Raw genomic sequence first — 25,108 nt, 5'->3', positions numbered from 1 at the left:
TCTGCATATAGAATAAGGGCCTTTCATCAATCCTTTCCTTCAGCCTTAGTTCTGAGACTGGTTTGTTCTGTGGTGGGTTGTTTCACTTTAAGTAAGCTTTTTTGTTGTATTTATATCACTTAAACTGCCGAAACTAGATATGTGACATAAAAACATCCTAGACTCTGTAGTGTGTGAAGGAGATGGGAATGGGACTGGAATAAATTTGGATTCTATCAGCCTTAATCCTGTCAGTTTTCTGGAATTGATTGTACATGTTAAAGCAATAAGAATGGTATGTTAAGTGTGATACCTGAAACACTTGTATTCACATCAGCTGTTTGGTTTCCCTTGGTCAGAGATTGTAGCCCATTGGCATCTTAATGAAGGTAAAAATACTGAGCCAGAACTCGTGCAGTAGTCACTGCTGGTTCCGATCTTGGCCTGCCTCTGCTACCACAGTCTTTCTCTTGCCTGTTTTTAGGGGTTTTATTGGCTTTAGTGGAGCCATCCCTGAGAACAAGGTCTGTCAGCATGTCCTGGTGGAGATCGAGGCACCTGTGCAATACATGGAGTAATAAAAAGTAACTTCTTAGACTCTTAGTGTTATGCAACAAATTAAATTATAAATGATTTACATAAAAGGGTATAAATACAGAGACTGCATGGTATTTATTTTGGACCTCTCTAGGATATAAGTAGGCAGGGGGAGGACGCTAATGAGGAAAACCCTGAAAACTCCCTTTCATGTTGATTCTATTGTCTTACAGTACAAGAAAATACTCTTTTTAGAGCAGTTTGTTATCCCTGTCTCATATTTCAGTTTCTGAATTGTAAATGGAACAATATAAACAAACACCCCCCAAGTTTGAGCTCGGTCCTACTATTAAGAATGAGTAAGATTAATAACTTATACTCTAAAGTAGAACTAAGCCTTTTCTGTCAAAAACGCAGTTCCCTGGAATATGTAAATTGTTCAGCACCTTTAATGTTATTTCTGTGTAAAATGTATGTTTTCACGTATTTAAAATGCCTAAGTTTTTTTGAAGATCTGCATATTAAGTGCATTTAATATCAATAATTTAAAGAGCATTCCTTGCCCGATGGATGTATACATTTTTGAGAGAATACCAAAATTATATAATACAGAAAAAAAAACCTATGTAAAGTTTTCTACATGCAAATACTATGTATGATACTGTTATAATATTCCATGCTTTAATCGAGTGGGTAAATCAATAAAGTTTTAAGAAGTGTTGATCGCGTTTTCTCTTGTGTAGGGCAGAACCCCCGCTCTCCTCAGCGGCAGCGCAGACCCCCCACCAGGGTTTCATTTCGTTCTGCTCCCCCTCCCCTCCGCTGGCTCGTCCTCGGGGGCCGTGTCCCCCTCCTGCAGCCCACGCCTGGCCACAGTTTCGTCCACTCCCGCTGGGCCCCGGCTCCCGCCCGCCCTCCCCGCCGGGCCCCAGAGCCTCTCAGGCCGGGCGGGGATCTGGCGGCTGGCGCGGCCTCCGAGAGGTGCCCCAGGGCCTTGTGGGAAGAGCCTGGCCATTAGGCGGCTTCCTCGTAGGGAGCGCGAAAAGGATTGGTTGAGGGCGGAGCGCGTCGGAAAAGAGGAGGGCGCCGATTGGTCGGGTGGCTAAACAGTGTCACCGCCCTACGTGATGCGGTCACGGTGCCGCCGCCGCGCCCTCTTGCCGCTTTTTGAATGTGAAGCGCAGCCGGAGCTTTGGGAGCTGCCGCCGCCACCGTCGGGGGGAGTCGCCAGGTGAGGCTAGGCCGCGCCACCCGGCGATGCTGGCGGTGGGGGCGGCTCTACGGCCCGGCAGCCTGCACGGCCCTCAGCCGGCCGCCACTCCGCTTCGCCGCGGGATCGGGCGCTGGGCCCGCGGCGCAGCGAGAAGCGCAGCTCTCCATGCTGGGGCGTCTCGGCCCGCCTCCCGCAGCTCGCGATTGGCTCGCGGCCTCTAGGGCTCAGCGATGTGCTCCTCTCATTGGCTTTTGCAGCCGCCAGTCTGGCTGTGGCGGGGAGGGGGAGGGGAGCGAGTTTGGCTGAGGGTGGTCGGTGCTGTTTGGGGCTCCGTGGCGCGACCACAAGCCCGCGCTGCCCCCGGCGCGCCCCGACCCGGCCCAGCGGGGGTAGGCAGGCCGGCCAGTCGGCCTCCCTGCCCCTGGGCCCGCCTAGCGGGAGCCGCAGGGAAGTCCGGCCGCCGCCGCATGAGGCAGCGGGAGCCGCCGCTGCGGGGGAGGCGCAATCTGGCGGCGACGGGCGGATAAACGGCTTGGCGGCTTCGTCCCGGGCAGGCGGTGGAGATGGGACCGGGGAGGCGCCGGGGTGTGCCGGGCAGAGGCGGTGGGAGGGGGCTGAGCCGTCCTCGTGGTAGTAAGAATGGGGCGGGCCCGCCGGTGGCAGGGCCTGGAGGGCTCCGCTGCCCGGCCTGGAGGGCAGCGCCGTGCGTGAGCTGTCGGGGCTGTGATGGGGCCTCGGGGCCGCTCCCGTGGCCGGGTGGTGCTTGTCTCCTCACCCCAGCGGTTTGGTCAAGTGGAAAGCGAACGTAAAGCTCCTCCGTAGTGGTTTAGTGTAAATATAATCTTTCCCATAAAATCTGGACCAAAAACATCCATAGGCATGTCGATGGTGTTTGGGAAGTGTTGTGGTGAGTGAACAGAGCCGGAACTGAGCGCTCTGAGGCTCTTGGAGGAATGCTGCTGCTACCCTCTGCCTTCTTTCCCTTAAATCTGTCATGAATTTGACTTTTAAGCACAATTTATGGGTTTTCTTCTGGAGAAGTGGTTTGAAAACATTCTCCTTTTCTGTGAGAGACACATGTCACAATGCAGTAATAAGCACAGGTGTATCCCTCTAGCAAGTACCGCCAGCTTTTTGTCCTGGGGGAAGAAAGGAACAGTCAGAGGAGAAGAGAGAGATACGAAGTAGGTGTCAGGTGAAAATATTTCTCCTTTTGTATGAAGGATTGAATTTCAGGTCATCATGTTTGGCCTTCAAAGTAAACACTCAGCTCAATGTGGGTAATTTTACATGGTCCCTGTATTACATGTGTACAGGAGGTATTTGTAAAAGGCCATTCAGGACTGACTGTCCCCTCTGTCAGTTTGGTTTCCCGTTTGAGTCAAGTTTAGCCTTCATAAATGATTTCTGCATGGCTTTGCACCTTGGCCTTACAAGCTTCCCTGGAGCAGATAATTTATATTTTTTGTTAATGTGAAAGACTAAGTATTAGTTACAACATCACAGTAGTGATGCATGGTCCATTTTGTGGAACAGATGAGCCAGCTATTATTAGTGTTGTTTACTTAGGCTGTACTTTATTGGGATTTCGTTGACTGATGTGAATTAGCAAGCGAGACTACAGAGAGTAAACCCCCCAGAGAGAGGCAGGTGACACATGAGAGGCAGGACTTTAGGTGGATTTTTACATTTTGCAAAACGTGTTGGGATCTCAACTACTCACTAATAGCCATTTAATTCAAGAGGATATTGCTGCTCTTTATTTTCATGCTATAGATTGCATAAAGTAGAAATTATGTCATAAAAACTTGCTGCTCTTGCAAGTGTGTTTAAATAGAAATTATACTTACTGCACTGATAATCAAAATAGAACGAATCCAAAGTGGGACAGACACATTTCAGTTGTATCTTACTAACTAGAAACTCCAGAGAAGTATTGAAACCTTTGCTTCCTCATTGTAGAGAGTGAACTGTGCTGCTGGTGGTAAGAAACATGGGCAGAATTGATATCCTGAACAACATGTCCATTGAAGCATGTCTTGCTACTGTTTTAGTGTTACTGTAGTTTTAATTATTGCAATTAAAGTTGTGAACTTAATATATCACTGTGGGAAGTATGGGAATGTGTGTGGGAGGGTTACTAGAGACAAGTAATTCAGACTTACTGCGCAGAGTTACTCTGTAATAAGTATTGCAGTTCAAATCAATTCCCACCCTAATCTAAGTTCACTTTACAGGATGGACAAACCCTCTGGCTTTTTACGGTCTTTTGTCTCTTTGTAAGAAATTAATTTTCTGTTGAGAGTTTTCTTTGATAATGACTACTTAATTTCAAACAAGTCTTGACTCTCCAATACACTTATAATTGTAAACAGAACAATTCAGTAGGGCAGGTCTATTCAGCTTTTTGAACCAGAAACAGGTTTCTGAGGCTGATGGTAGTTCTCAGAAGCAAAATCAAACTCCTGTTTGTCCTGAAAGAGCAAGAGATCCTTTCTTGGCTGTACGTGGTTCATGGTTTGCTGAATGTGTGATCCTGTTCTAGGAGGCTGGTTTCATTAAACCAGATAGTAACAGTTATGTGTAGCTGAAGAAACAGAATGTGTTTCTGGGTTGTGTTTGGTGCACACTAGCTGTTGGGATGGGATCATGTTTCATGAGGTATAGTCAAAAGAGCTGTGTGTCTTCTTTGGAACGTAGCTTCACATATGTGTGGCTTATAGGAATAGGATACCCTTTCTGATCTGTATTTCTAACAAAACTACTTGTGGGTTTTAGGTTCTGCCAAAATGGAGCTGAGTGATGCCAATTTACAAACCTTAACTGAGTATCTAAAGAAAACACTAGATCCAGATCCTGCTATCAGGCGTCCTGGTAAGTGTCCGAAAAGTTTAGTTTCTTTTTGGAAAACTTCAGGGGATGTTTATGGGGTAACCTCGTAGCAGAAGTTCTCAGTATCCTTTTAAAACAAACAAACAAACCCCCTAGTAAGGAATGTATATAAATATTAATTTGTGTTTTGTAATTTTATTTTCCTGTGTTTCTGTTTTTGTGTGTGTGTGCTGTTGTCACTCACAACAGTGCTGCTGTTCACAATAAACCAGAATTTATTTCTATCAGGTTATGTGAGACAGTGAGGAGGCAATATTTCCACATCCTGCTTTGAATTGTGAGCTTTTCTAAATAGCAGAAGTATCAAAGTGCTTAGTAATAAAGACGCCACAGTACCTTTTGTCAGACTTGCTCTGTGGTTCTGTTCTTGTGGAACCCTGGGGAAGTATTCATGGGTTGATTATTTTGAGTAGACGCTCGAGGAATCCTAGGCCTCCCATCAGAAAAATCAGTTCAGCTTTTGCTAACCTCGGTGTGTTCTCTTACAGCTGAGAAGTTTCTTGAGTCAGTGGAAGGAAACCAGAATTACCCGTTGTTACTCTTAACGCTGCTGGAGAAATCACAGGAAAATGTCATCAAAGTTTGTGCATCTGTAACATTCAAGAATTATATTAAAAGGAACTGGAGAATTGTAGGTATCCCAGTGAGTAGTTTGGCTGAGATTTAATAATCTTTTTAAGGTACAATAAGATATTCTACAGTAGCCTTGAAGAAAGTGTGTATGTCTGTGCTCTGTGAGGGAAAGTAGATCATTCAGAAAACAAGCACAAGGTGCAGCTCACTGATGAGGGGCTAAAACCTGCACAGTTGTGTCCAGTCTATTGAAAAGAGCTAGAGCTGAGTGATAAAATTATGAATGAATAATTTACTATATGCATATTTTTCAGAAGCACGATATTTTAAAGCTCATATAACTAATAGTAATATTACTTAAACCAAAATGATTGTGATGTGTCTATACACAAGCTGGCCAGTTTGGCCTGCTTCTGTTGTCAGAGTGTGACAAACATGTCACGCCAGCGCTGCAGCTGAAAGTGGTGATACTAGCTTCACTTCATGGAAGTGCATCTGGGGCAAAAAAATAGGGTGAGACAGTTTGCTTTGGTGGCCTTGCCAGTTCAACACTTACAAGTATTGTCATTTAATCCCATTTTATCATTGTTTTGAAGAGGTCTGAATCATTTTTGATTCAGAGCTTTCAGCATTTGTGAAATTTAATATATGGTAGAAATATATGGTAGAAAGTACTTTATGTTTGAGAGCTCAACTCTTTCAGCAACAAGAGGTTTTAATTGGTGGCATTTATACTTTATCTCAGTGAAAGTACTGTTTATATCTGAAAAATATCAACTGTGTAATGTTGCTTTACAACAGGGAACCTCATAAGTATTTTATCATTACATCTTAGCTAGTACATATTTGCAGATTTGCATGTGATTTCTCCCTTCCCCTGGCACTAACACTAGGAGGCCATAGCTTCTCTGGCTGTGTTTGATAAGATCAGCACATTCAGTCTGACATGAAGGTTCTAGAACTTTGTTTCTGTAATACTAAATTCTCAGTCATTTCTCCCAAATTGCATCTTTATCTGTAGCATCTTATAAGTAGAAATAGCATTCTCTTATGGAAGGATATATAAGTGGCTTCCTTTTTGTGGATTGCTGATGTAATTGTGGATGAGATTTTGTTATGGAGTAGGTGGAGATGCTATGCAGTAAGTGCATCCAGAGGAGTGTTACAATTGCTGTGTGGCTTCAAGCATGTTGTTTTGTCCAAAACTGAGGCTTTCATTTCAAGAGAATCTGTATGAATGTGAAGTACAGCCCTAAGGCTAGCTTACCTACAGCCCATGGTTTAATTTAGCAGCCTTGGACCTGACTGGTACAAAGCACTATGGAACTAAAAGGGCTTTGCCTATTCAAGGACTTTGATTTGATAAAGCCTGCAGAGCCAGATGCATGGGGCATTTCTGGAGAGAGGGAAGAGTTTGCTCTTTTTAACTTGTTTTTGAAGTATGTAAGTAAAGAATACTCATCTCTCTGCTGCCTCTCAGGTCTTGTAAATAGATCTCATTTATTTGAAAAAACATCTCATAAATAACTGTATAGTAGGATTTGCTGTTGCTGATCTCTCTACCCCTCTGTCCTCACCTGTCTAAATGCACCGCAGTGAGTCCTGCCTCCCTGCTTGGTACAGTTATTGCTGCTTTTCATGTCACACAACTTGTAAAGCTCAGGTTTTAAAGCTCATCCCTTTGTGTGGTGTTTAATGTGTACATAAGGATTCTGTCCATTCTTCTGATTCATTGCAGAAGAGCAAGTTCTTTGTGTCTTATTTTTCTAACTGCTTTTTTTATAGCTAAACAGCTCTTGAAATTGCTAAACTTAAAGTTTACGGGAAGCTGGTAAAAGGGTGGTAAGGAGGAGGGTAGTACTGCTATCTGTTGAAGCATCTTCAGATCATTAAATTACTCTCTGGGGGTGCTCACCTCTTTTAATTGCTGGCTGATTTCCAGTTTTCTGAATGATGCATCACTGATGATGAGACTGTCACTGCTGTCACCAGTTGGTGACACCCCTCCTGATTTTATTTCTTTAGTAGAAATTTTGTGATTTACTACTCCCTGGCACTGTTGACTGACTGGACTTTGAGCTGATTGATCCTTTGAACTGATTAAATAACTCATTTTTACAGGTTTGGTGGTGTAACCTGCACCCATCTTAGTGTACAGTTTATAGAAAGTGTGGCTTGAGGCAGCTTGCACAAAATAAATCTTTGAGGTTGGCAGCAGTGGGGACAGAGGTGTGGTGGAAGAGGAGATTATTGGTTGAATCTACATCTGTTACTGGCATACCAACCCCCCCATATTATGACTGATTTGAAAAGTCACTATTAGACAAGGAGAAAAACTAGGTCAAAGTTTTACAGAAGGACGTGATTTCTTTCAGCTTTTTTCAGGTATTATAGATTCCTTGTAGGCAATATCTTTCTTTAACAGATCATCTTATTAGACTCTTATGCAATAGTTACCTAAATCAGTACAATTGGTTTCTGAAATACTGATACTCACTTGTAGCCTACAATATGCCCACTAATTACTGTTTTAATTCTAGGTTGAGGATGAACTGAACAAAATATGTGAATCAGACAGGATAGCCATTAAAGCCAACATAGTGCCCTTGATGCTTAGCAGCCCAGAACAAATTCAGAAGCAGGTAACTTGTCATATTTCTTACGTCTGTGAGACTTTTGGAATATTTTAAGTGCATGTTGAGGTTCTGGTTATTGGGAGAGTTCTGTTACCTTACAATGAGGTCATTCCAATGCAATTAACTTGGAGTATATTGTCACAGCCACTTCTGCCTACTTTAAGGCAATTACTGTAACTGCAGAAAGTGAGACTGTGTGTACATACATATTTGTGGTTAAAACTAACAGTTATTTAATCCAATTATTTTTTGATCTGACAAGAATAATAAGAATTTTTCTTAGGTATTTGCAACATCTGGCATGACTGCAGTGGGGTTTTTTGTAGTGAGTTGCAAATAGCCTGCTATTATATCACATAATGGTTATGTTTCCCTTCCAGTTGAGTGATGCTATTAGTATTATTGGTCGGGAAGACTTTCCTCAGAAATGGCCAGACTTACTGACAGAAATGGTGAATCGCTTTCAAAGTGGAGATTTCCATGTCATTAATGGGGTCCTTCGAACTGCTCACTCTCTGTTTAAAAGGTACTGGAAATAAGGGAGTTAGTATATGGCTTGTAAATTTCTGTTTGACTCTAAATTCCCACTGTTAGACTTGATTTTGTAGATTTACCAAGTCTACCTTTGGGGATTCGATGCTTACTAACATTTTAATAAGAATTTAAGTGGTTGTCAAACTGTACACCTAGTGTGGCACTGAGTTATGTTTGTTTAGTTCTTATTTACTTTACGGTATTTGATTTAAGGTTCAGCAAAAAAATAATTATATCCACATTGATTTGGTAATAAATGTGAAGACTGTATTGTATTTTTCTTGTCTTTCTCTTTCACTCCTCAGGTACCGCCATGAATTTAAGTCCAATGAATTATGGACAGAGATCAAACTTGTCCTTGATGCTTTTGCTTTGCCCTTGACAAATCTCTTTAAGGTATTTCTTTCTGAATTATTTCTAAAACAAGATTAGCATTCTGAAATGCTTGTTGTGAATGCCTGCACAATGAAAACTTAAGATTAGTTAGTTGGAACTCTTAATGAGGTTCAGACTAAAGTAAAGAAGGGACACCTGACAGGATTGAGGAGGAGATCAAATAGAGCTGTATTTTCTGCTTAAATAAAAAAAAAGATCCATGACACTTTTCTATGTCTCTTGTCAGTGTGTTTTGTGTGTGCATGTTACGTGACTGAATTTTATGTCTTCTTTTTTAGGCAACTATTGAACTTTGCAGCACACATGCAAATGATGCTAGTGCTTTGAAGGTTCTCTTCTCGTCTCTCATTCTGATTGCGAAGCTGTTCTACAGTTTAAATTTTCAGGTGAATCTCCTTGTTCTTCTAATAGTTTTGCTGTGATCTTACAAAGCTGTTATACTGTTATTTAGAGGATCCACTTGAGGCAGCCTTCAAGGCCATGCCTGGCCCTATCTAAGCAAAAGTTCAAGAGAGTCTAAGCTCTTGTCATATCAAGGAGGTGTATGGGTATATTTAAGTGATAAGAATCACAGAACCGTTTATGTTGGAAAAGACCTTTAGGATCATCGAGTCCAACCATAACCCTAGTGCTGCCAAGTCCACCACTAAACCATGACCCTAAAGGCCACATCTTTTAAATGCTTCCAGGGATGGTGACTCAACCACTTCCTTGGGCAGCCTGTTCGAATGATTGACAACCCTTTTGGTGGAGAATTTTTTCCTCATACCCAATCTAACTTAAGCTTTTCCTTCACAGGATCTTCCTGAGTTTTTTGAAGATAACATGGAAACGTGGATGACAAATTTTCACACTCTTCTAACTTTGGATAACAAACTTTTGCAGACTGATGTAAGTATTGTATAAACCTCCTGGTTTCTCTCTGTACTGGAGAGGGTTCAGTGAAAACTTATATCTAACTCTGAACGATGCAAAGTTTTCTTGTTTCCCTGGGTATAGAAGGGAATAGAATGGCTACAAGTTGCCCAGTTGTCTAACAAATTTGAGGTCCAGTTCTTGAAGCTGTATCTCAGAAATCAAATTACAGATAATCATCAACGATGAAATTTTTTGAGGACACCTGCTGAAGTAACTGGATCATTAGAGAGTCACAGTGCTTAAAAGTTTTCAGCACCTTTCAGCTGGTTCATGCATTCATTACAGTTTAGCAAAACAGGGTATCTTAAAGAACTTGGAAGACTTGAACTTTGGAAGATTTGAATTTGGTAGGATTCCAAAGTGCTTCCAAGGCGTCCTGAAGTGCTTCAGTTTAGCATTTTCTGGTTTTGTCTAATGATAAAATTAGTAGTTTCATATTTGAAAGATGCTACCAAGTCATCAAAGCTCACATTAATTTTGTGCATGCTTTCTGCATTTAACCTGCTGCTGTGTTCCCGATACAGCACAGTTGTTTGCCACGTGGTGGAGCCAAAGCAACTCTATAGTTATGATACGTAGGGAGGTGTATTAGTTCTGCTATAGTTTCAGGGTTGATGTGGCCAACGCTGCTGCTAAAAGAAGCTTTGTTCCTTTCTCTTGTATCTGTGGGCTGTTTCCCAGCACAGACATTCATGCAGCTGTGTGCTGAACTGAGTCAGGAAGTGATACGCATTGAAACTGTAAGGTGGGGACTGGAGGGAGGAGGGCAGTACTGGGTGGTGTTTGGTGGTTGTGGGCTTTTTTTAATTCCAGCTCAGTTTCCAAATTCACTTTTTGGTTCCACAAGTATCTGTGTCTGTATGGGGAGAGGGAGTAAACTACTTTTACAGCTATTCCACTTTAAAGTAGCAAGATACAATGTCTTCTAAGCAGATTTTCTCAATAACTTGTGTTGTCTTTTTCCTGTTACATTGATAAATTAATTTCATGTCAGACTTTGAGGTCTAAATCATTTGAAGTGCAGAGTGCTTTCATGTGAAGTGTAGGTATGATTTATAACTAGCAACTTAGTTCGAGTACAAATCAGCAAAATACAGTAATTGCAGGGACATGAGAGGTATTTCTGTCACCAATTTAGCACATGGTAAAATAACAGTGTAAATAGTTCCTTCAGATATGTTGATGCTTTCAAGAGGTGATGAAGTTTAGATCTTTAAATTCTTGATTTTATTTTATGTGAGGATGAAGAGGAAGCTGGATTACTGGAGCTCTTGAAATCACAAATTTGTGATAATGCTGCTTTATATGCTCAAAAATATGATGAAGAATTCCAGCCCTACCTGCCACGGTTTGTAACAGCAATCTGGAATCTCTTAGTCACAACAGGCCAGGAAGTGAAGTATGACTTGGTGAGTTGTTATTAACCTTGTCAAGTTTAGTGGTGATTTATAAATTGGTCAGTCCTGCTAAAGATCTGTGTTCTGTTTGTGTTGTTCAAGCTGGTTAGTAACGCAATCCAGTTTCTGGCCTCAGTTTGTGAGAGACCACATTACAAGCATCTGTTTGAAGACCAGAATACATTGACAAGCATCTGTGAAAAAGTTATTGTTCCCAATATGGAATTCAGAGGTAACTTTTCTGAGACTTCAGTTTTCAAAGACACAATAAAATCTCACTGTATCTAGCATGGTATGTGGCTGTGCAGGACTAAATATTGAGGATTACCTGTTGTATACCGAGTTTCTACAGTAGATTGCTTTGAATTGTAGATTTGTAAGAATACATCTAATAATTTTCCTGTCTTACTGGGATCTCGTATTGAAAAGCAGAGAAAGTCTGGCCATGTGCCACCAATAACTTTTCAGGATTAAAGTAAGCAGCAGAGTCATTCAAGAAGTAATTCAATAGGCATGGATAGGAGGCCTACTAAATTGTAATGGCCATTTCTCCAAGTTTTGATGGGCTCGTATTGATCCTGGTATCTAAAATGCAGGGAAGATATATTGCAGCGATAAGAAGCTTCTCTGTCTTAAGTCTATGACTCTGGAAGCCTCTTTAAATACACTTAGTATTGAACATGTCCTATCTTTTTTCTTTCTTGTATTTTTTTCAATCAGGAATACATCAACTCATGAGTATGAAAAACTAATTTGTGGGGCACTGGCAATCTAAACAAGCTAGTCTGGCTGGATAGTTCTGATTAATGTCTGTTAATGTTGCAGAAAAGTACTTGGAGGGGGGAATAGCAAGTTGATAATACACCTTTTAATCATAAAAATCAGAGACTGCAGTATTTCAACTTCTGTGTATTTTGTATTTGCAGCGGCTGATGAAGAAGCATTTGAAGATAATTCTGAAGAATATATAAGAAGGGATTTGGAAGGATCTGGTAATCCACAGATTTATACTAAGAATACTTGGTCTTTAAATATAGCTCTAAAGAGCTGAAGCAATTTACAGAGCTTGTATAACTTTTAAATTGGGAAGGTGTCTCCCCGCCCCCTGCCCAAGAGATTTTATCCAGTTTTTGATCAAGTTTACTGGCACAATGTGCCCATCACAGTGTCTTCTTGTTTTGAACAGTGTTTTTATAGGGTCTGTTCCTTAATTAGATTGGTATGTCTCCTGCACTGCGCACATTCTCATTCCAGCAACTGTAGCTTGTAAGTCAATGCTGAATAATGGCCACGGTTGTGTACTTAGTTCCTCTGTGTAGAGTCTTAAATAACATGGAGAGACTGTGCCTGTATTTAGCAGTCTGTCATGTTGAAACTGAAATTCTGACTGGTGTTGCATACAAATCTGTGATGAAGCCAGCTGGACAGCAGCCAGCCCTTGTATGCTGGCACCGTGTTCAAACCAATACAGTAACAGTCCTGAAAACCAGCGCTGTGCTGACAGAGCCACTTGATTTTCTGATGGTAGCTCGCTGGTCTTCAGCAAGTTCAGAGAACAACTGAACCATATCTCAATCTGTATGACAGGTCTGGGTATACTGTTCTGTGCCACTAATTGTTTATGGCTGCCACTTTTAGATTAATGACACTTGGAAATAGATTTGCTGTAGCTTACAGTGGAGGACAGAAATTGAATGAAAATATTTTTGAACTTTTTTCAAGCAAATGTTTTGTCATTCTTATCTAGGATGAGGCTACATTTTAGGTATCTGTGAAGCTTTTACTTGTTAGGTACTTTTTATTTCTGTAAGAATTGAGGCAAGAAGTAGTGGTGTTCTTCAGAGATTGCTTGAGAAGTTTAGTTTATTGCATTTAAATTGACTTGCTTTGTTTTCCTTCTGTTGCTTCTGTTAGTATATTGTATTAATGGCTGTCTGACTGCTTCATTTCCCCTTTTTTGAAACAAGGAATTTTTGCAGTTTTTTTCATTTTGTTTTGACAAAAATTCAGTCTGGTGGGCCAGCAGCTAAGCACTACAGAGCAGCTTGCTCCCCATCCTGCTGTGGTGGAATAAGGGAGAGAATAAGAAGAGTAGAAGTGAGAAGACTGGTAGATAAAGGCAGTTTAAGAGAAAGGAAGAGGAAGGAAAGAGAAGGGGAGGACAGGAGGGAGGTCAATGACTTGCCACCTCCCACGAGTAGACTGGTGCCCAGCCTGTTTCTGAGCAGTGGCTACTTCACCAAAACCCCTCTCCTCTTGTTTTTTTTTCTTGCCAAGCAGGATGTTATATTGCATGGAATATCCCTTTGATCAGTTTGGATCAAAGCTGTCCAGGTTGTCTCCCCTCACAGCTTCTTACCCACCCCCACCCTACTTGCTGGGAAGCAAAAAGAGAAAGTCTTGAAACTATGCAAGCAGTCTTCAGCAGCAGCCAAAACACTGGGTGTTATCAACAGTTTTAGTCACCAGTACAAAACACAGCACCATATGGGCTGCTATGAAGAAAATTAACTCCATCCCAACCAGATTTGGGTGTGTAATTGTCAACAGAGTAAGAAGCCTCCCCCTGCATGCTTACTGGAACCACTTCAGAGGGCAACAAGAGTTGTAAGAAGGCATGCGGTGTTGGTAGGGGTCCATTCCTGTCCTTGTTGTACAGATAGTCCCTATTGTGGCAGTAAGTAAAAGACATAGAAGTGTTCTTAAGCATCAGTGTGGAGGATTGCAAAAATTAAAATACAGTGTGGCTGTAACTTGAGAAGCTGTATATTATTAAAATACTGTTATTCTGTTTATTAACATGAAAAGCTGTCTACTTTCTCATATCCAAAGCATCTTTGGTTCTTATGCAGACATCGACACCAGGCGCAGAGCAGCTTGTGACCTAGTCAGAGGCTTGTGCAAATTTTTTGAAGGACCTGTGACAGGGATTTTTTCTGGATATGTTAATTCCATGCTGCAAGAATATGCGAAGAATCCATCTGTTAACTGGAAGCACAAAGATGCAGCTATTTACCTTGTTACATCTCTGGCATCCAAAGCTCAAACACAGAAGGTACTTTCACATTCTATTCATTTTAATCCATATGTATTCAAATATTATAATGTGCATTTTATGCTTCTTCAGAATGGGAGTAAGTGTATTTGTAGTAGTTTAGTGTTGGTGAGATTCAAAGTTGCCCATTATACAATCCTATCACAGTTGGTAATTTGGGGGTATCCGATTGTCCAGTTGGGAAGAGTCCACCCCCACTTGTGACCATTGCACAGGTCAGACTAGCGTGTGTGATGGAAGGAAACATGGGAGGAAACAAGATTACCTCAGTTGTAGATGCCTCAAGCTTTTAAATGCTTACAGACTGGCTTGGTACCTATGGAAGTCCAAATTTAGCTTTACAGAAGATGATCCAAAGTGTTAAGCAAACTAGAAAGACTCTTAAGTGACTGTCAGGTTCCTGGCATTGTATTTCCCAATGTTTCCTGTTATTTGAGTGTTTAGGATTTGGAAATGATAACAATGGCTGGAATTGGATCTCACTACTTGTTTGGGAGAAAGCAACTAATAGGATGCACTGAAAAGCTGTATCTGAGCGAAACCCTGTTTGGAAACAGTAGCATTGTATCAAATATCCTACAGAAGATACTTTAATTACTAATAAATATTATTACAGTTCAAATCTCAGTGGATTTACAAGATAGATTTGAAGCAAACATAGTAAAATGTGTTGTACAGCATCTCTGTGCAATATTGCTGAAGACTCTCAGTCTTTCTCCAAAACTAGTTGTACACAGCAGTTGCTAATAGTGGTGGTGTGGGATGTGATCCAGAGTCTTGAGCAATTAGAAGACTTCAGAGTTGTACATCTGTCTTTTTCTATGCTGTTTGTTGGCAAATACAGGATAACATCACTTAGGACACTTGCTTTAAAAAGTAGTTGTGTTTTTTTAATAAGCGAAATCTAAGCAATCATTATTTTGCTGCTCTAGTTCAGAATGGTAGTTGGAGTCCCAAACTTTTCCTTTTAAAAAGGCTTATCACAAAAAAATAAAAGGTATAAAGTTAGTAAGAGGCAGATATTTTCTATCTAAAGTTGTGGATGATTATTACTGTGTTACATGCTATTACTTCTCAAGTCTTAACTGTAACTTGGAACCTCAGTAGTGCTACCGGTGAGAGCTAGACTCTCCCTGCTAAAGATGGAGTTTGAACAATTCCATCGTGTGCATGCATGCTTTAGATTCCTTTTATTAAAAGCACATAAAATTAGTAAGAAAACTTGCTGAATGTCAGTATATAACACCAGAGTTGGTTTGGGTTTTGTCTTTCTAGCACGGAATAACGCAAGCTAATGAACTTGTTAATCTGACAGAATTCTTTGTGAATCACATTCAACCTGACTTAAAGTCTGCTAGTGGTAAGTTAATCTTGATCCAGCATTTCTTGTGCTATATCTACAGCCTTGACAGTGACCATTGTTTAAGGTTCAAGCACTTGTGTATCAGCATAGTTTCTGAGGCAGAAGACTGTTAATGGCTGGCACACAGGAAATAATTCACGTTTGTTTGGCCAGCAGTCAATGAGCTTTTAAACAAAGGTAGATTACCACATGTGATCTGCAAGATCAGAGCATGTACACACATGGTTGCTATCAGCTGCATGTTTAAACTTGTTGAATCAAAGTAATTTATTTCTACATTTGAGACCTTATTGCAAATTTCTATGCTATAGAAAACCGTGAGAAGTTAAGATACCAAAGACTAGGTTGTAGGCTTTATCAGCCCATATTGATGAGATTACGGATGTCTAGATTTAAAGCACAATTTATATCATGCTTCAGCAATTATCCTCTCTTTGGAACACAGTGGGTTGGCATGGAATATGCAATCAGAGCCTGAAGAGGAAATTTCACGTGAAAGAGTTGGACTGTACACTTAATGGTGCTGGGGTGGGATTTGTAGCTAAAACTGGTACTCAGTCCAACAGTTCCAGTGCAGAAATGCAGAAACTAAGCAACATAGAAAAACACTATGTATTATTTTGGAGGAGAGAAATCGTGACTTAATGTCACCTCTATATATAGTATATGTTCAGTAAATACATTTATGTAAAAAGTATCAGCACAATTTACATATTTTTCTATTGCAGTGAATGAATTCCCTGTGCTAAAAGCAGATGGTATCAAATATATCATGATTTTTAGAAACCAAGTAAGTTCTTCTCTTATGGTAAAAACATTGCAGTTTGTTATTTTATACTTGCCAAGCCTAATTTATCTTACTTGGCCATATGTTAACTCAACAGGTGTTTGATAGTCATATATAACACTTCATGATGAATTTTTAGTTTTGAAAGTAGATGATATTGCTATAAATATGCAATTAACATGAAGTCTATATGCTATCCATATGCATAGTTCTGTGACACGCTCAGACTTTATCAAGTGAAGCACTTGATTGCTCGTATTGTTGTTGTGATTGTTCAAGAGTATAGCAACTTTGTCCTTTACCTTCTCTAATTTGTGTGATGCAATAAGAAAATATGTTGAGCATTATTTCTACATTTGAGATTACCTTTATTAATCTCTTATGATTAATCTTGTGATATTTTAAAATTTAATATTTTATATAAAATATAAAACAGTATTTGTTAAAACAGTAAAATTGGAAAATAAATCTTCTTTAGGAATAGATGTACTTATATTCAAATGTGACACTGATGTTTGGGGGAAGTATACAGGCAGTGACAGAAATAGGTACCTCTTGGTTGCCAAGGTGTGATTTAGCAACTGGAGGAACCTTCTTTCTCTGCCAAGCTTTCAGATGGTAGCTGATGAGCTCAGGGTGGTTGTGATCTAGTGTTGAACTATCTGCATTTTGTGTAACAAGTATAACTTACTGCTGTGTTTTTGTAGGTACCTAAAGAACAACTGTTGCTATCTATTCCTCTTCTAATCAATCATCTTCAAGCAGAAAGTATTGTGGTCCACACATATGCAGCCCACGCTCTTGAAAGGCTGTTTACCATGAGGGGAACAAATAATACCACCCTGTAAGTTCTCAAGCAGAGAAAAATGTATTGCTACCATGGGTTTTGTCATTAAGGATGAGAAATGTCTGTAGGGGATATTTTCTTTCTTAGTATTACAGTATCATAAAACACTTGATGTTTGTGAATATCTGTCATCCTTAAAGACCTGTGTTTTCCTTGACAGCATTACAGCTGCAGAATTGGCACCGTTTGTAGAAGTGCTATTAACAAACCTTTTTAAAGCACTGACACTTCCTGGCTCGTCTGAAAACGAATACATCATGAAAGGTAAATGCTTCAAGTTCTGCAATATAAAAGTAACTTTCTTAACTTGAGGTAAAGGCTTAGAGTTACAGGCCAGTGAATTTTTATTTGAAAAATAAACATGCTAAAGAGGTACGCACAGCCTGTGGTTATTTACCAGCTATAGTAAGCCATCTTTGGATTGATGGTACCAAAGAGAAGCACCAGACATAATGGTATTGTGAGAAATTATTCCTCACATGCTTGTATTTGTAGTCAGGGCAGTTACCTGAGCAGTGTCAGTAGATATGAGTGGGCTGTGGCTAAAAGTACACCAAGATTTGAGATTTGCCCAAGATAAATGACGGTCATTGCAAAGTTGCTTAATCTTCTGTGCTCTGTCTGTAGAATGGGGATAATGAGGCCTTGTTTTATCCTTTCTCATGCTATGGATTGATTGCCTCTGCAGCAGGTGCTCTTTCTTACTCTACCTAATTCCTCAGGATCCAATTTAATAGTAAGAAATAAAGGATTTAGGCGTATGATGGATGACAGAAGTGTATGTTTGTCTCCAGAAGATAATACTTTCAATTTATTTGCAGCCATCATGAGGAGTTTTTCTCTGCTACAGGAATCCATAATTCCATACATCCCCTCTGTCATCACACAGCTTACACAGAAACTGCTGGCTGTCAGTAAGGTAAAGAAACAGGCTATCTGATCAAAATAGTCACTTTCTACCTTTCAAAGCAGTGTTTCTGAAGATTTATGTATACCTTGTTCATTTTTGGTTAGAGTACTGGAAATTGTTTGATATTTTATGACTAAAATGAGTTCAAACAGCCAATTACTTTTTTCCTCTGGGACATACTTTCAAATTAATCTCTCCTGCTCTCATCTGAAATTTGGAAACAGCATATGAAGTATCTTTGTACTACCAGTTTGTTCTAGTATAAAGGTTTGCTTGTGCAGAGGCTGCCATTACAATATCCCTTATTCTTTGTCTATGAAGCTTCTGAGGCTAATAATAAGTTTAGGCCCTGAAATGTGGGATTAAATTAAATTACCCTCCTGCTTTTGGTGGGTAACATTCTGTTTGTTTTCTGTTGAGGTTGGGCTGTTATTCTTGAACATTGACATTGGGAAATGATCTAGAATACCTTCACCAACTGTCCAGAACATTTGTACAAATAGTTTAAATTAGCTGCAGAGTAGAACCACGTGTTCAATAAAGAATTTACAAGATACTTACAGGATTGAAATTAATTTTTTTTCCAGTTTTTGTTTTGTTATTGCTTTTAACAGCTTGCTAGCTTTTGTAGAGCTTCTGAAAATGGCTTGTTGTCTTAAAAATATTTATAAAAATGAACCCTTCTTTATGCTTTCATGGTTTTTGTATTTGCTTTTATCTGTGTAATTAATCTTATTAGTATATTATTAAATAAGTCATATGTGTCCTTATTTCTAGTTGCTACTTGAGACGTCAGTTGAAGTAAAAAATATATTTTACTAAATACTTGATTTGGGTGCAAGTTTGGGCTGATTTATCTGTTTATAACTTGCTTTTAGAATCCAAGCAAACCTCACTTTAACCATTACATGTTTGAATCAATATGCTTGTCGATAAGGATAACATGCAAAGCAAATCCTGATGCAGTTGGAAGCTTTGAAGAGGCTTTGTTTATGGTCTTCACTGAGATACTGCAGAATGATGTGCAAGGTAAATTAAAATCAGTAAGTGCTTGTGCTCTCTCTCTACTATAATTGCTTGCTGTGATTTACCTCATGGCAGTTTTTCTGTAACCCAGGACATTCAAGTGAGAACTCGACGTGTTTGCAGTCTTAATAAACACTTGGGAAGCATCTTGGTTATTCCATAGGATACAGCAACTGTATTAACTTAGTTCAAAACAAACTGTATTTTTAAATACCTACCAATACTGCTTATTATTCTAAATTATATCACCTTATTTCTAGTAGTTTGTTCCCTGTGTTCTGAAATATTAACAAGTAGAGGAAATAGAAGTTATACCAAATGCTTGCCAATTTTTGCAATAGATTAGATTTGGGAATTGATGCATTTCTACAGGGTTTTATTTGTTGGCATCTTTGTGTTGATACCATAAAATTATAGGTTCAATGAAATAGGTGTGTGGTTCCTAGGAACTGACAGTGATGGTATTTGCTGAATTTGTCATTGTTTCTTCTCCAGAGTTCATTCCATACGTGTTTCAAGTGATGTCCCTACTTCTAGAAATGCATAAAAATGAAATCCCATCATCCTACATGGCATTGTTCCCTCATCTACTTCAGCCAGTGTTATGGGAAAGGACTGGAAACATTCCTCCTTTGGTCCGACTCTTGCAGGCTTATTTAGAGCGGGGAGCTAATACGATAGCAAGTGCTGCTGCTGACAAAATTGTAAGTTGGATTGATTTATTGACAGTGTATGCCTCTAGAAATGTTGATTGAAGATTAAAAATTATGAGGAGCTTTTTTCCTTCAGAGAAAAGCTGGATTTGGGCTTACACTTTAAATTAATGGTGCTTATGTGGGAATCCAAAAAATACTATGAATGCAGGCTTTTTGGATGCTTTTCTATGATGTGGAGATGGTTGTGCTCTTGTCAATTAAGGTAGAAATTCCCACTCTTTTTTGCAAGCAAGTAAGCTTCCACTATATCCCCTCATTTGCCTCTTGTTGATCACTGTATTGGGAAAACTCACAGAGGTTCTGTTCGGAACAGTCTTGAGAAGAGTCAAAATGCTGGGAGATCTGAGGATCAGTGGGACTTTATTCTGCATATTTCTGTTCTTTCTGCTGAATGCTCTGCTGTAGTCAGACTTGATTAGATGGTGCTGTTGATGAAGCAGACATACGTGCTCAAATTGGCTTTGGTGTTCATTTGATTCAGGTTAATTCAAGGGAACATCACTTGGTCCTGATAGACATCTGTCTTCCTTGTCCTTAACTGTGGATACAGAATCCTAGTTTAGGTTGTGAAAGCTTTTGCCTTGGTGAATATGTCTTAGATGGTAAAGGCCAACTTTCTGGTAGGCCATGTGTAGGTCACGTATGAAGAACTGCTGTATAGAGTTTTATATTTGCTTTGCTTACAGCCTGGATTGTTAGGTGTGTTCCAGAAGTTGATTGCCTCTAAAGCTAATGACCATCAAGGATTCTATCTTCTCAACAGTATTATAGAGCACATGCCTCCGTGAGTATGAGTTGAAATTACATTCAGAGCTAATTTCTGTAGACTGTACTATTTGATATGTTTGTACACTTTGTAGTTACTGTTTAACAGCTGAAAAACTTCACATCTGTAAAATAGGTTTGAACACTATTATGTGAAGTGAGATAAGTAAGATCCAGTAGGAATTGAATTCACTGTTCTTTTACATTTCCAGTGAATCAGTTGACCAGTACAGGAAACAGATCTTCATTCTACTATTCCAAAGACTTCAAAATTCCAAAACAACAAAATTTATTAAAAGTAAGTTCCTTGCTATGTGAAAAGCTTCAACCTGGTGATGCTGACATCTTAGTACGTGCAGCTGTACTGAATCAGTAACCTGTTGTGTCCTGTGACTATGCAGATGAAGGGATACTGGTGACTCTTAACATCAGAGATTGGCTTCAGATTATTTGTGTAATCTAGGGTGGCATATAGGGCAGTTGCCACAGTGACACTTCTTGTGAAAATTGAAGGAATGGAAGTAAAATAAGGGAAAAGACTTGTGTATTCCTCTTACTCTCTCTGAGATCCCTAAATACTCAAAAGTTTACTGGTATTCGTTGAAAATTGCTCTCTCGCAACACAGTAACACTGACCACACTTGTTTTATTACATAACAGTTGTGTGTTACTGCCCTTAAGTATTCTGTGCATTTGTGTCAATCTGCCTTAATATGACTTAAGTTATTGATTAGGTTGTATGTTAAACTAGTAAAGCTGTAACAAGCTGTTGAAACACCGTAGTCTGGTTATTCCTGCTGTAGCAGGAAGATTGTCATACTGATTAATGTAATGATACTATTGCTACTCAAACTATGCAATGACTGTTACTTAATCCTATAAAATCTGGTTAATGCCACCTGATAGGAGCAAGAATGATAGTGCTTGTAGTGGTCTTCCACAAGTAAAATATATCTGTGCTCTGGTACAAAGGCCACACAAAGGGATTCACAACTGATCAGAAAAACTGCATTGCATGAAGTTTCTTGATCAGAAAAATTTGCAAATGTTTATTTCTAATGCTTTATAGCTGCTGTAAGGGGGGAAAGGACTGGACCTTGTCTCAGTTGTCTAACTACCATGTTTTAATGTGGTGCAGTATGTGAGATGATCAGCAGGGTTTTGTAGGCTTCAAGGTGACAAATTAAGGCACTTCAGTAAAACCCAACATTTATAAAGATTGCTATTTGTCCCCTTGAAAAACTTGTTAGAATGCATTTAGCTGCTCACTCTGAAGCTGTTCTATTGTTTTGATGTTGAGTTTTAATTTGACCTTTTTCTTGTTCCAGGTTTCCTAGTCTTCATTAATTTGTACTGCATAAAATATGGGGCATTAGCTCTGCAGGAAATATTTGACAGCATACAGCCAAAGTTAGTATGACTTTTTTGTTTTTATTTAAGACTGCTTTGTATTTTTTATCTTGTAGAAAATAGTTGACTCCTTCAGCTAAAATTACAAACTGCTTTTATTGCTAATTTGACTAGCCAAATGTTCCTTCTGATGTGGTGGTTTTATTTGTCTAACAAATTTTCTTTTTCTGATTTGCTGCCCACAGTTCCTTGTTGATAGTTCAATGTATTAATCTCCTAAACAGGTTATAAAAAGGAAAGACTGATGTTTTATTCCTTTCCCTTTGTGAAAAGTTTGTATGCTCAAATTTCTACTAGGCATCCACTGCAACGGGGCAGCATCTTAAAAAAAAAATCTTTATTTCTCTCTTTCCTAATGCTTCATATTGTTTCTGGTTTTCTTTTGTTACCATAAGGCTGATAAGGCTCTCTAATACTTCTTCTTTTAATGTTATAATAGGATGTTTGGAATGGTTTTGGAGAAAATAATTATTCCAGAGATCCAGAAAGTGTCTGGGCAAGTTGAAAAGAAAGTGTGTGCTGTTGGCATTACAAAAATATTAACGGAATGTCCTCCTATGATGGACACTGAATACACCAAGCTGTGGTATGTACAACATTTAGGGCTCTGTTGGTGAGGCTAGATGATTTCTTTGAAAATGGGAGCTACCATAAAAATATATTCTTCAAATAAATGCTGTTGTGATACCTTTGGGCCTGCTGCTGTTATGAGGCTTTTCATACCACTTCCTTAAGGGTTCAGACTTTTCATACCACTTCCTTTTCTCAACAAATAAAATTGTAGTTTCAGAGCAGATGCCAAACTAGGCTGAGGTTTTTGTGATGGAGATGGCACTGCTAGAACTACATTTAAGAAAATACACTACTTTCTTTTAGGTTCTGTTCTTTCTGAAAAGTTAGGCCCAGTTTTGATTTACAAATAGTCTGCTAGTCAAGAGATCTGAACATACTTATAGCCTGACAGAGAGACTGTAAGATCTTAAATTGACAGTCAGATTTTGGGGAAAGCTATCGGGAAGATGGTAAGTCAGTCTGGAATGTCAGGTAGCCTCAATTTAATGGCAATAACTTGATCCCTGAACTAGAACTTATTTATTTTCTTTTAAATGTACTTAGAGGAAAGGTTTAATCTGGAAAATAATTAATTATATTTCATAAGTAGGCTTCATTACAGTTTAACCTGATAAAAAAAAAAAAATCACTGCTCATGTTTTTACTATAAGCACCTAAATTATGCCTGTAAAACACACAGATGCACAATTCTTCCAGTCCAGCTCAGATTGGGCACTTAGTTTCTAGCTAAGAAAGTACCTGCAAAGGCTCCAGTCCCAAAGGGCTGCCAGTAATTTGAACGTTCTTGTGAAATACACCCAGTCATAAAGTATTTTAAGCACTCCAGTTTTATCCTCTCCTCTGTACATACAGGACTCCTTTGCTGCAGGCCCTCATTGGCCTCTTTGAACTGCCTGAGGATGACACTATCCCTGATGAAGAACACTTCATTGACATAGAAGATACTCCAGGATATCAGACTGCATTCTCTCAGCTAGCCTTTGCTGGGAAAAAAGAACACGATCCTGTAGGTCAAATGGTGAACAACCCTCGAATCCATCTGGCACAGTCTCTTCACAAACTCTCCACAGCGTGCCCGGGCAGGGTAGGTGACTTTTATACCTGGCATGCTAATGCTGAGTTGTACAGAGAAGTAATGGGCTTTTTGATAGTGGGTCTCTCTTGCTAATGTTTGATAATCAGCAAAACTAATCATGTTACAACCAGAACACAAGGTGTTGCTTGCTCTTCTTTATTCTTGAGTGGAATAGAGCTTTTGTAAAGTTGCTTCCCCTAGTAGCCATACACATGTAATGTGTATATTCACATTACCTCATTTAGCAATAATCTTAAATATGCCATTTCTTAAATGGAAATTTGTCATCGACTTACTGGTATATAACAAATACCCGTCTCCAGCTGTATGTACTAGGAACTATTTCAGGCAACTCAAGTTAAATTAAACAAGTTAAGTTTACAGTTAACTATTTTAAGCTGCAGTGTCTTTGTTTTGTTCAAGATTTTGGTAAGTAAAGATTTCCTGAGAGGTCTGATGTTTCTGCAGCCACATAGCTGCTTAAATAGCAGAAGGTTTTCTTTTCTGTTCTTTCATATTTGATTCAGATTAGTAGTAAATAAAAGTCTCAACATCAGGAATTGTAATTCCAGCAACTGCTTTCACCATGAAAAACTGCTGCTCTTGGGATGCTGTTTGACTTTTTACCATATGTTGACACAGTGATTAGCAGGATATAGCAGTAGTTTAATGTATACACACATTGACACTTCTGCTCTATCATATGTTTTAAGGTTCCATCAATGCTGAGTACTAGTCTGAATGCAGAAGCGTTGCAGTATCTCCAAGGATACCTCCAAGCTGCAAGTGTGACACTGCTCTGAGTTGCATATATTCCACAAGCAAGATCAAAAGCTGTTTTGTTATACAGAAGGTTGACACTGACTTTTTTTTATAGCAGAGCTCCGACAAAATGAAAAATGCTACTTGAAAATATATTGCAGAACCCATCTTGTAAACGATAAATGTGGCTTTATGCAGAAACTGAAAGAATTTGGTCATTTGTGTGCTCGTAGACAAAAGGTGGCTAACATCCATCCCAGTTTAATTTTGAAGGGAATAGTGATAGCAGTTTGTTATGGGATTTATTTGAGATCTGCACCTGCAGTGTTTGGATAACACTTGGAAATGTATGGAGAGCACTGGCTGTAGAAACTCACTCTGGTCACTAAAATTCCTTTTCATTTTGTTGTTGTCCTTTGTATTTCTTTTGTCTTTCCTTAAACTTTATCTAAATTGTGAATAAATAAGAAGTACTTGTTTAAAATGCCTGTCACTGTGCGCTTACTGTTTCAGAAGAATGTAATTGGTTTTTAAAAAGATCATGTGTAAAACTTAGCAGAGAATATCAAACAGGAGGATTGTGAGGATTTTTTTAATCTTAATAGTATGTTGCAGGATCATACAGAGAAATCTAAAGCTTTGGGCAGAAGATCCAAAGCTATTCTCACTTTTAATATTCATCAACAGGTGCACCCCTTCTCTTTGACCCAGACATGTCAGTATAGGGCAGCAAAAGCAGCTAGT

General features: G+C 39.3%; 1 protein-coding gene across 1 annotated transcript; it reads left to right on the top strand.

The window, feature by feature from the left end:
* Positions 1–1,696: 1,696 nt before the first annotated feature.
* On the top strand, positions 1,697–24,848 carry CSE1L (chromosome segregation 1 like). Its single transcript, XM_084271769.1, has 25 exons — positions 1,697–1,747; positions 4,508–4,603; positions 5,110–5,252; positions 7,735–7,836; positions 8,211–8,356; positions 8,670–8,760; positions 9,039–9,146; positions 9,559–9,651; positions 10,920–11,087; positions 11,178–11,307; positions 12,002–12,067; positions 13,928–14,130; positions 15,406–15,490; positions 16,222–16,283; positions 16,988–17,124; positions 17,288–17,391; positions 17,949–18,046; positions 18,916–19,066; positions 19,559–19,767; positions 20,466–20,563; positions 20,757–20,842; positions 21,873–21,954; positions 22,394–22,540; positions 23,380–23,611; positions 24,316–24,848. The coding sequence occupies exons 2-25, from the start codon at positions 4,519–4,521 to the stop codon at positions 24,403–24,405; spliced, it is 2,916 nt and encodes a 971-aa protein (XP_084127895.1). The 5' UTR covers positions 1,697–1,747; positions 4,508–4,518; the 3' UTR covers positions 24,406–24,848.
* The last annotated feature ends 260 nt before the right edge of the window (positions 24,849–25,108 follow it).

This window comes from Gallinula chloropus (assembly GCF_964237585.1).
Source record: "Gallinula chloropus genome assembly, chromosome: 16".
Classification (NCBI taxonomy): Eukaryota; Metazoa; Chordata; class Aves; order Gruiformes; family Rallidae; genus Gallinula; species Gallinula chloropus.
The sequence above is the reverse complement of the archived record's forward strand: the minus strand, read 5'-3'. Positions and strand labels throughout refer to the sequence as shown.